Genomic DNA, 12640 nt, shown 5'->3' with positions numbered 1-12640 from the left:
CACTTACCCGCCGTGAAGGTGGTGATTTCTCCTTTGGGTGGAAGGGCACTCTGGCTAGATCAGCACTCAGAAACACGTTTATAAACAGCCAGAAAAATCTCCCATCTGTTCTGATACCCAAACCTGAACATTTCCTATTTGAAACTTATCCACCCACTTGACAGCAGATGCTCTTGGATCTCCAGTGCTGCTATTAAAGGGTACCAGTCAGGCCCCCTAGTGCCTTTTAACCATGCAAGAATCTGAAGTAACAAAATTTACTTTTAAGTTTTACAAATTTCCCTGGGTATTATAGAAACTAGGATAGATTATGTATTTTCATAAAAAGCAGCCCAAGAAGGAAAACACACACATTGCAGTGAACCATCTGTCAAGGGAAATCCAGATGAGTTAAGCAGATGCAGGAATTCAAGTTATTTTTGATGTTCATAGATAAAAGCAGCTACCAAAACAGGATAAAAATATTTAATACTAAGTAGATGCTTGCTAGGAGTTCCTAGACGCAAAGAAATTTTAGTAAACCACGGTACTCAGTTACCAGTAAAAATAAAATATGCTTTTGATAGTAAATTTAAAATTACACCGAAGAATATCAGCTGCAGGCTGCAGATGTTAATTCAACATTACTGCCAACTTACAGTACTCAGAAATCACAAGTCAGGCCTCAGAAAGTATGTTATTAGTTTGAAGTAGCAAGATGGGTTAAAAATAATACACTTAGTACTGTTTTATTTATCTGCTTTTTTAGACATGGAGTTATGCAGAAGCAACACTTCGTCTGTGCAATCATGAGCTTTATTTTAAAAAATATAAAAGCTGAAATTCTCATGTAGTCACTGAAGTCAGCAGCCAAGACTTTAAGAAAAAATAGCGAAAAAACCCAACCAAAACAAAAAAAACCAACCGTCTTAAGACTTGTGACAAAATCAGGAGAGCTGGCAACACAGATCATGTAACTGTGAAATCCTTCATCTGTACAGCTCTTGCATGAAGCCATTAAGCACACACCAACAGGAAGGTGGTTTGAAGTCCTTTACTCCTCTGAATGTCCCTTTACTGCTTCTTTGTGGGACCGTTGCTCATTAGAGCAACACAGCACCGAATAGGTCTCCTCAGGGGAGTCCTAGGGCTGCCCAATTTATATCAATCAACAGCGACCAAAACTGATTGTAAAAGAACTTATGGAAAATAAAAATTGCCAGGAAAAATATGGTAAATGGTACTTTAGCCATGCTTTCTTTCTCCTTGCTGTTTGGGAGAAAAGGGTTTATGGTTTCTGCAAATCAGGGCACAGGTCATGGATTTACAGCCTGACTTCATCCCTATAGCAAGTACTAAAATAAATGATATTCAGGCCTTAATCTTCTTTTCCTGCTTGTTACTAAAAGAAGTCCCATGGTTAAATTTAACATTCTGGATCCCATGCATTAAACAGGGCTTAAATACAGCAGGCCTCCTGCCATTATCAATGTCCTACCCCCATGTCATCTGCTGCAGTTGCATTTGCGCATCACTCTCCACCCTTATTTCAGATTGGATTAGATTCATCTTGTCATATATATATTGAACCACTTCTTTCTTTTATTAGCTCCTTGATTTGAGCAGAAAATTACAAGTATCTACACATCCACACAACTACTAGAGCTTGAAAATGATCCAAGATGATACCCTAACCTAAGACAAGAACTGATGGCGAGAACAGATGGTTCAAGCAAAACTTACCCAAAGGGAGGTTCTTGTGCCATGTGTTATGGCTGTTTATTAGATCTCCTAAAGGGTGGTGCAGCACCGAGATAGAACAGGCAGTCTGTAGACAGACTATGTGATGTGCAGTCAAATGGATTGATTTGTCTAGTGAATCTAATAAATGGATCTGGTTAATGCTAGGCAGGGAAAAATATTCCTCAGCCCCTATTCATTAGTTCATCCTCATTAAAAGAACGCCTTCTTGCCAGAAAATCAGAAAGGCCTCCAGTCGTCTCTGTAGAAGACTCTACAACGCATAAATATTGCTTTATGTTGGTTGGTCTGTTTTCAAACAGCAGCACTGCCAGCAGTTGTATTTCTGATCCCTAATTTATGTTCTTTGCTGTTGCTTATTCTTTGCTCTTCCCTGATTGTCATCAATATCCCTGTCTTTTCTGCAATGCAAAACTGTTCTTTGCTTTTCAGTCCCTCTTCTATCACCCATTGTTTTTCATCTACATTAATTAAATCCTGAGTTTCCGTATGATAGCACAGCCAACCCTGTCATGCCTCAGTCATTGTTCATACACATCTGCGTACCCATTCCACTACTTCTCCTTATACAATGAAATAACTGCAGGGCACCTGGGAACCTTGTGGGACTGAGCCCCTCCAAATTCATGCTCTAGTCTTGAGCACTAGGAAAAAAAATATTTTTCACTATCCCTGAATACTATACCTATTATTGACATCAAATATTTGATGTTTATACTCTTTTTTTTTTCCCTCTCTCTTTTTTCTCACTTGGGAGAGAAAAATGTGTTCATGTACACATCCCATCTCTCACCCTACACCTTCTAGTCACTGACCATGAGATTTACTTCATTCTGTTCCACAAACCCCCAGTGGCTCAAATGGTCTCACTCAGATGTGTCCCAGCCCTTCTTTCTTCTTGCTGGCTGGCTGTTCTCTCTCAGTATTCCAGCAGGGCACCTACATCCAATTTCGAAAAACTTTCCATCCCCCCATGCGTACTTCCTACTGGCCCACTTGCCTTTCCTCATTCAACAGCCAGCAGGTAACTTTTGCACTCATTTTCTCTTCTTTTCTAGCTTTTAACCTGATCTCTCAGATTTCTGCCTTTTTTGCTGAAAATGCCTTTTCTGAGGCCTCATTCAGCCTATCTCGACTGAGTCCTGGGTTCATCATTCTTTCCTCCTTGGCACATTTTCTTCCCTTGGCTTTTGCTGCCTGGTGAGCTTGTGACTCACCTGCTAGCTCTTGGCCTTACCTTTGTATCATCTCTGAATGCTCCTTTTGTCCCTGCTCTGCAGGAGTTTCATATGGCTGTGTCATTGGACGCTCTCATCTATCTTACTCCTGTACAGTATCATGTGCTGTGATTGTTTACATTAGCGGTTAAAGACCCCTATCAATTCACACCTGCATTCTTTTGCTATCCATTATTATCCATCTCTTCCAATATAGAGGAACTATGCTCCTTGTGCTTAGCCTGAAGGTAAAATCAAAATATTTATTCCTATTTAAACTTCTTCTCTTTTTCATTCCCTACTGTTATTAAAATAATGTCTCACAGTATGCAAGGATCAGGTACTTTTTATCTATACGTACCATTCATTTGAATAACTGCAATTCTATTTTATTTAATGTTATTTAACTGTCTGCTTCTGGTTAGATGGCTGATGGGAGTATGCGTATGAGTGGCCTTTGCCAGATGAGAATGACCGAAGTTATGAAAAGATATCAGCATAAATCATAGCAAAGGCATCCGAACACATAAGAGATTTGAAAATGAAATAAGCCGCTAATTCCCCTGGAGAGTAATTTTAGATAAAAGATCTCTGAAGCTACAAAAGGTATTACTTAGTGTCACAAGAAGTTGCTGAAATCCATAAAAAACAGCAGGGCTCGCTGATTCATAAGATACAGGTTCTTCATTTCCCCGAGATGTTTATGTATGGATGATATGGATACAGACAAATACACAGATAGAAAAATAGTAATCCGGGACACACACCCACACACAAAAAGTATGTGGTTAAGAACATGTTAGCATATATCTATCACACAGAAGCAGTTCACTGTGTGACTGTGTCACAATCTGTAAGATTACATACCTGTTATATGTATGTGATATTCCTCTTTGAAGATCTTTTGGAAATAGGGTACTTTGAACTGCATGTGAGCAGATGGCAAGCCTGGAAGATTCACTTCAACATCACCCATAAAATGTGGAAACTCCCAGTCCTGTTAAAAAAAAGAAAAGTAAGAGCCTAAAGAAAAGCTTTCTCGGTATAGTTTTGCCCTTTAAAATGGCTTAAATTAATAAAAGGGAAAGATTCTATTTTTAAGCCTCCCATTATTGGATTTTCTTACTTTAAGTTTGACTGAGCCATTTGAAATAGAATACCTTGTTTATATTAGATATTACAATATGATTTTTACTTCAGCTCCATGTAATTATGTGTTTAAAAGTTTGCTTCAGAATGACAATATTGAACCCACTGTACCAGCTGATAGTACAAAATAGTGTAAGCATACAAATACCTACATAGCAGTCTTGCAATATTGGTTACAACTTCTGTTCCTAATTTGGCAAACTGTTTACAGGCGAGAAATTGTCAAAGGAGGCCTGACCGCTTGAAACCTTTCATATATTTGTATTGTACTTGTTCAATTATAGGCTGTTTTCAGTATTTGGCCTTAGCACATCTAAATAAACACTCCCTGCAAGTGCAGGCCCTTCAGCATAATCTGTCTGAATCAATCCAAACGCAGTTTTCTCCTCTGCTGTATTTCAGCTGACAAGGTAATGCTGAAATGTAGAAGCTCTTACCTATTATTATGCATATTTTAGTAGCATGTGCTAAGCCAGCTGAGGAGGAGCGGCATTTAAAGGAATTTTTTCACTTGGTTATCTGCACCCACCATTGGTCACTCAAAAATGGGCATAATAGCATGGCTCATTACAGCCAAAACTGAAAGTCTAGCAATAGTGGTAGAATCAGTACAATTACTGCCTGAGTGGTTACTCTGTGCGCTGCAGGCTGTTGGTGATCTGCTGCTAAAAACATACTGGCCCTGTTCCCATGCATACACCTGGATTTGTATCCCACCAGCTACTGCAACAAGCACTTGAATTGCTAAAAGTAAGATAAAGGAATCTGAAATGTGAGGAGCTCTGTGACTTGTGCTTCCTTCACATGAAAACCACTCCAGCACAGCCATCTCCCCAAGAGAACCAATTCCAATTCTTTGCAGTTTTATAAGTCTGGAAAGTTTCCTACCAGGGTAATGAAAAAAAAAAAATTATTCAAAACTAAGAATCGCCTCTGAAAGATAAATCACTATATACGACTTAACTTCCAAGAATTGCTAAGCAGCTCCAACATTTTCTACAGTGGAAGGGAAATGTAAGACTTTTATCAGCAGGGAATAGCATGGCCCAAACACTAATAGCAGCTGATTTGTGCTAACGCATCATGATACTGAGTTAAATGGATTAACAGGAGCACAAGCAAGGAGAAAACCTGACCCTCTGTACCTGGTTCTCAATGTCCACAGGGATACAGAAAGTGCCAACTTACAGATGCAGAAGATGAGAGAAATGAGGATGCTCTCCTTTTCCCTTATCACTAATGCAATGCATGCACTCCTGGTCATGAGGTATGGTAATAACTGCCCAGCTGCACAATCCCTTACGCTGCATCTGAAACCATCCCCTTGCAGTCAGCAGACATTCAAAAAGTGCCCAAAGATAAAAAAATTTATGAGTGTATGCTCTCAGTTCACAGTATCTAATATACATCTCTGGAGTTGTGTCTCATGTTAATTCATACATACTCTTACCCAGGAATAAATAGGAAGAAATACATTACGTATTCCTGAAGATAAACAAATGGAGAGCTGTGGACTCCGCATTAGAAATAAGGAAACATGGAACCATAAATCCAGCATCCTGCTCTTGCCTTGCCCCAATGCTCCTACAGTGCCTTTTGCTGATTTACAGACAATTTGTACAGAATTTTGTATTGGACTGTGTCTTTGCATCTGAGTTTTATAAAAAAGTTCAGCATTTTTACTGATCTGTATGAATATTACCTGATAATGAGTAACTAGAATGCCAGTTCTGTCAGATGTGCAATTTACTGCATTATTTGTCTCAGCAAATGACTACTGAGACTGGAAAATATTCCATAAAACAAAAGCAAAACAGAGAGATCCAACCCCAACAGTGTGCTACTGTTTGTATTATAACAGACAGGTGAGTAGAGAGCCCACTAGAAAAATAATATTTGACACTCCAAACTACGGCTACCTTTCACATGTACATTATTTCACATTTTCTACACATATACCCCATACTGCAAAGCATGCCTTAATTGTATCATGACCTCTATTACCCTGTCGCCCCACGGGATGGTATTGCCATTGCTAGTAACAGGTCCCAGGCTTTGTACTGAGTTTGCAAGGTCTCAGGACCGAGGCTTGTCAGGCTTGTCCTGTCTGAACTGTTCATGACCTGCCCACAGCTTTGCTTTACCTGGTTCAGCCACAACAGCAACATTTCTAATTGACCAGGTGGCTACAGCTATTTTGTTTTGTTTTGTTTTGTTTTTTCCCTCCTTTGTATGGTACCACCACAGTTTTACAGCTTTAACACTATTATGTAGTATACCAAAATACCGGCCTGGTAGGATAGCAGCGGCATGGGGAAAGGGAGACACGGGATGCAGCACAGAGGAGGGCAGACAGGGGATGATAAGAGATGGGCACTGGCTGTCACTGGACACCCCACAGCTATAAACAACTCACCAGCGGTCAGCTAAAGAGATACAGACCTGGGGCCGGACAAAACTGCTCTTAGGGGTAACAAGGAGAACAAAGAAGTGTCTAACATATGTGAAAGGCGCTGGGTATAATAAACTTGGCTGTAATGTGGAGCTTCAGATCAGTGAAGAAAAAGCAAGATCTAAAAGTGTTTTAGCAAACACAAAAATGACCTCAAGTAGATCCTAGAGTGAGAAAAAAGAAACCATCAAGATGAACATCATATCCCTCCCAGCAAAGGATGCCAGATGCCAATGACACACCGTAATGCCCCCACTGACCCCCACCAGACTGAAACTGCCCATTTCAGGACCCTCAGGAGCAGGGGGAGGGTGACCAAAACACCAGGAAAATAGAAGAAACTAAGAAGTGTCTGTATAACAATTTTGACATCATGATGATTATTATTATTACTGAAACTTTTTCTGCACAGAAGTATTATTTTCTGTAATAATTAGAACTCAACTAATAATGATTCTTCAATTACACTGTTAAAATTTAAATTACACTAATAATAAATTCTTGGCTTTATGTATAAGGTGTTTCTTCCTTGGCCATAAATAATGTTTGGAGTGTAACACCTCTGCCAGCTTGATTATAAAATCTGTTCCTTAAGAACAATCCCACTGGAAATAACGAAACAAAATAAAACAACAACAAAATAAAACAAAAGACAATAAAATGCATTTGAAAGCAATATTTTAAAAAAGGAAACTAAAATAATGAGTTAAACCCACTGACTTCCATGAAAGTCACTACAGCCACAGCACTTCAGAAAACGAAGCTTTAATTTAGGCGATTAAGTAGCCTTCAGGGCTTCATTTGGCTCACAGCTTTCATTAAGTGTGAGCGTGTTCTGTCCAGGTAGTGACATTATCTTGTGCGCACACAGCTGTATTAGTATTTTGCAGGAGAAGAGCAGATGACTGTTAACTCTTCGGGCTAATGCCAATATCAGATTGTCAAATCCAAACCCAAAAAAGTGGCCATTTTGCTGTCTAGATTCTAAGAAAGTGTTGTCCAAAAATCTTTTGACTGTTACCATTTTTTTCATTACTGACAAACAAAAGACAACTTAATTTTATCCAGAAAACCATTTTTCCAAGAAATTCAAGATGCCTAGTAGGAATAATCTACATCATTTGTTAATAGGTACACTACTAGTGCAAATGTACAAGCGCATAAAACCAACTGCTTCCTTCTTCGGATCACAGCTCCGGTCTGCATCATGCTGCCATACACAGTATTTTCTCTCCATGGTCTATGCTATCAGTCTGTGCTCACCTCTGGGACGTGAGTGACACACGTTGTGTTCTTTAATTTCTCAGCTCATAATTATGTGAAGTTCACTTGATTAGCGTTAGTCCTTACTGCTGAAGTGTGGGTACTCTGTCATATCTGGGATCTTATTAGGAACTGGGCCCAAAATACCATATTTACAATATAACTCTACTTGCACAGTTTCAAAAATAAAGCCATACAGACATATTTTTAGCTCATATTTGTATCTCTCATGCTGCCTGAACAGATTGTTTCTTCTTTAGATCCATCAGCACCAAATTTCCAACATTCATCTACTTCAGTGGTTTCCAAACTGGGGGCTCTGCAGCATACCTCCATGCAGCTTAAGAAGAAACCGACCAAGAACCACCAGGCTTAAATCAGCTGCACAGAGGTCTCTAACCTCTCTAACCTAATATTGAGGTGTTGGAGCGAGTGCAGAGGAGGGCAACGAATCTTGTGAAGGGCCTGCAGAATAAATCTTATGAGGAGCGATTGAAGGAGCTGGGACTGTTTAGTTTGAGGAAGAGGAGGCTGAGGGGAGACCTCATCACTCTACAACTACTTGAAAGGACATTGTAGAGAGGTTGGTGCTGGTCTCTTCTCACAAGTAATTAGTGATAGAACAAGAGGGAATGGGTTCAAGCTGCAGCAGGGTAGGTTTGGGCTGGACATTAGGAAAAAATTCTTCGCAGAAAGAGTGGTCAGACACTGGAATAGGCTGCCCAGGGAGGTGGTGGAGTCACCACCCCTGAATGTGTTTAAGAGTCATTCAGATGTGGTGTTAGGGGATATGGTGTAGGGGAGAGCTTTGTAGAGTGGGGTTAATGGTTGGACTCGATGATCCCAAGGGTCTTTTCCAACCTAAATGATTCTATGATTCTATGTGCAAATCAAATGAGGTTACTGCCTCATTTCACTCTACCCATGAGGAAAGGGCAGCCAGAGGATGAATTTAAGATCACTGAGGGGTTCATCCTAGTGTTGCAACGGGCAGAGGGAGCACCTGTGATTGCCACCAGCTACCTCATTAAGCCCAGAGGCACAGACACAACTGGATGCTGCAAAAGAGGAGATCATGCTATTTCCATTTTCTTCCCTTTGCTTGTAGTTCCCCAAGTCAAACAAATGCACACACTCTCTGCTGCAATGCCAGGTATTGGTTTAAGACAGAATCACAGAATCACAGAATGGTTTGGGTTGGAAGGGACCTTAAAGATCACCTAGTTCCACCCCCCCTGCCATGGGCAGGGACACCTCCCACTAGACCAGGCTGCTCAAAGCCTCATCCAGCCTGGCCTTGAACACTTCCAGGGATGGGGCATCCACAGCTTCCCTGGGCAGCCTGTTCCATTGCCTCACCACCCTTACAGTGAAGACTTTCTTCCTGATATCCAGGACCACTTTTTGATATCCACAAGACCCTACAATAGAGCTGGTGGCGCTGATTTGGTATCTCTTTAAGTAAAGATATGTTTAGTGATGGTAACTGAGCATCAAAGTCACACTTTCTGGTATGATATGGCTCTTCTCTGCCATCACCTGAGGAAAAGAGAAGGCGCTGCCTGGAGAAGCCTTGTCCTGACCCAGAGCCAGGACCCACAGCGGCTGTGGGGCTCCTGGCCAGCTGCTGGCGAAGCAGCCCAGGGGCATGTTGGCAACACCCAGTGTCCCGGCTGGCTGCAGGAGTGCTCCTTGCCGCTTGGTGTTTTTTATTGCAGGCTCTGGGCCGTGCCTCCCAGCCCTGGAGAACCAGGACCAGGTGCCAGCAGGATTCAGCAAGGTTCATAAGCTGTCTGGGAGGGCGATGCTAGCTCTCAGCAGACCGCATCCCACGCTTCACATACACATGACCCCATGTCTCTCAGCACCAGCACCTTTCCACGCAGGCAAAACTGCCACAGAGAAGGTGGAACTCAGATTAAAAGCTGGTAATGATTAATGGTAAACAAATGTGCCATGCTTTCATCTCTCCTCCTGTCTGAATGTAGCTCGTAGGGTCTTCGGTACACAATAAATATAAAATAACACTAAATATAAAACACTAAAAATAATATAAACACTTCTCAGAGATAATCACGAAAGGAAGAATGCACACTGAATATTTCTGCTTTGAGTAGTGATGATATATGCTGTATTTAATGCTAGGAATACATTTGTACTTTAAACCCCTCAGAATAATAAATAAACAAAAACAGAGGGAAGGAACTGAGAAAATGCATACATGAACATGTATATGTGTGCTTGTTCCAGAAACTGCCTATAGCAGATTGTATTTAATTTATTAAAATCCTTTTAACTTATGAGGTAGAAGACTCCGCATTTTCATGTATCTTTACATCTCTTAGATAGCTTTGTTTCTACTCTCAGAACATGGCAGAGAGGCAGACAGCTAGAGGAAATTTAATGAGAGGCAATGGCTATATATTTTTGTAAGTGTTTGAAGTAGGAAATGAACAGCTGGAATTCAGAGACAAAGGCTCTGTGTGGTTATCCTGACTTCCTCTGCGGTTATCTCTAACTTCACTGCAGTGCTGCAACTTGCAGTGATCTCTACAGTGGAGATCTCTGCAGCTGTGAGCTGCTAAAGTACAAACATCATTTTAATATTTCATTCAAACATACATAAGAAGGGAAGTCAGCAGCCATGACTAGAATTCACTTCCATGCCTGTGAGATCAAATCTACCGCTCAGTTTCTGGCCTCGTGTTCTTTGCCAATACCTTACCTAAAAAGGAAGGAAGCTTGATAGGCACTGCAGTTGTTAGCCCTCACTAAACCAAAAATATACATCTACTCTTAATATTACCACCTGTATACTTGCATGGCTTCAGTGGGGCTACTTAGCTCCCACAGTGACAGATGACACATTATTTTTCAAAAGACCTCCTGCTTCATGTCGGTACTGTCAGTGCTAATGTATTCATAGTTTTCAAATCCAGAAAGTGTTATTTGATCTGCTCATCTGTTTTGGTTTCACCTGCTTGGATTGTTATTGGCAATAACAATCAAAAAAACCCATCAGGAACTGTGGCACAAAGTCCTTAATTGCAGACACAGCTACACCTTTTATCTCTTAGTCTTGATTTAAAGAATTCAAAATATGGAAAATCCACTTTAACAGTGGAGTAACTGCTTTAGTTGAGCTCCAAGCTGCTGAGACAGAAGACTGAAGTCAGCTTCCAGGACCAGAAATGGGTACAGAAGGACTACCCCTGCACTATATGGCAATGTAAGACATGGACATACCCACAACCTTGCTGTTGTTCTCCATCATCTTTGTGCTTTTCTCCTCCTCAGTCTTTGCTTAGCTTCTTGAAGCTCCTGGCCTTTCTCTAGAACTACCACTGCAAGTCTTGCTCATATTTGAGAAAATGATAATAAGACAGCAATAACTCCCTTCTTGAGAGTTAAAGCAGCATTAAGGCCTCTTTATATGTATGTGCTTGACCTTCAGTGACCTCCTCCATTAAAAAATTATTAGAGAATCATTTAGTTTATTACGCATTTCTGCTTATTTAAAGGCAACAATTCCCAGGCCATTCCGGTCCCAAACAAGCTCTGGGTCTCTGCACTTCGAAGTTACACATTAAAGCATTTTGAGCCTAGACAAAGGGGTGCATGCACGTGTCCTCAAAACAGTGTTACTGAAATGTCCAAATTGGTATTTAGCTTTTCTGCAGCAAGCTCAACATAATCTCAAAATTTCAGACCACCTAAAATAAGAAATGTTTGCATTTCACTGAAAGACCTATATCTGTATCTATACTCACTGGCAGATGCCTGATTTGTGATAGATGGCACTCCCTCTCTCTCCCCTGTGACTATTGCTTGGGTATCATCCTCTATTCACTCCTCACAACCCGGCAGTGCCTCGATACTGCAGATCTGTTCTGCATAGCATATCAGAGCTATGACAATTCCTATCAAACCCCACAGCTAAAATTTTTATCGAGGCTCTCATCATCTGCTGTTCAGTTACATCGGCATCTTTTCCTCCGGCCTTCACAAGTGCAGTTGTTCTCCATCGATACGGAAATGCTGCTGCAAAGACCATTCTCCTACTCTGTTTCTTTGACCATGTCACTCTTTTCTTTGATCAAATAAAATATAGGGCACTTCCTTTCATATTCATATCCCTTCAGATCTTTCACTACCCTAGGTACAGACTGTCTATATGACAGCTGCTCTTTCTACCAGTCTATAAATTCAGGCTAAGAATCTTTTCTCTATTTAAAGAAACTTTCCCCTGTGCAGTTCCCTATCAGCTGCAGAGCTTTCTCCTTTCTCACTCTCCTTTATAATTCTTCTTTGCTATGAGAAAACATGAGGGTGCCATGCATTAAGTGTCCTGGATTACCTGTCATCCTGACCAATGAAGCCACTATTGCTTATACCTGCCTGTCTAACCAGCTATAACTTGGCTTTTCTTTAGCAATAGAATGCTCTTTGTATTTTGGTTGTCTTTGAGCATCACCAAGCACAATATTACGCCAGTCCTTAGTAACAATTGCTAGTTCCTTGATAGGACAAATATTTCTAGTAGTGTGAAGAATTAACAGCTATCCATTCTTTCTGTTACATTAGGAAAAAATTGTGTTTGAAAAAAAGCCAGTGCACAAGGAAGGATGGACACTAGAAGGTCTCTCATCTTGAGATGTGTAGTGACCAGGAACAACAGTAATAACCATTTCCCGTTGAGGGACTGTTCTTTCTTACAGCTACCCTTTAAGTTTTAGCTACTCATGACAGTCAAAGAGGAGCAAGGTGAAACAACTTCATCCATGCCAGAGGAGCAGTAGACATCACTAAGCACAACCCT

General features: G+C 40.8%; 1 protein-coding gene across 3 annotated transcripts in view; it reads right to left on the bottom strand.

Annotated features, from left to right (window-relative positions):
* TMEM117 (transmembrane protein 117) overlaps nt 1-12640 on the bottom strand; it is a 221175-nt gene that overhangs the window by 8586 nt on the left and 199949 nt on the right. For all 3 annotated transcript variants that reach the window (XM_074567222.1, XM_074567137.1, XM_074567317.1), the window contains exon 7: nt 3825-3954. In XM_074567222.1, the coding sequence (XP_074423323.1) occupies nt 3825-3954 (130 nt within the window). The remainder of the gene's footprint in view (nt 1-3824; nt 3955-12640) is intronic.

This window comes from Larus michahellis, chromosome 1 (assembly GCF_964199755.1).
Source record: "Larus michahellis chromosome 1, bLarMic1.1, whole genome shotgun sequence".
In the NCBI taxonomy this organism is placed as follows: Eukaryota; Metazoa; Chordata; class Aves; order Charadriiformes; family Laridae; genus Larus; species Larus michahellis.
Note: the sequence above shows the minus strand (reverse complement) of the source record. Positions and strands in the feature narration are given on the sequence as shown.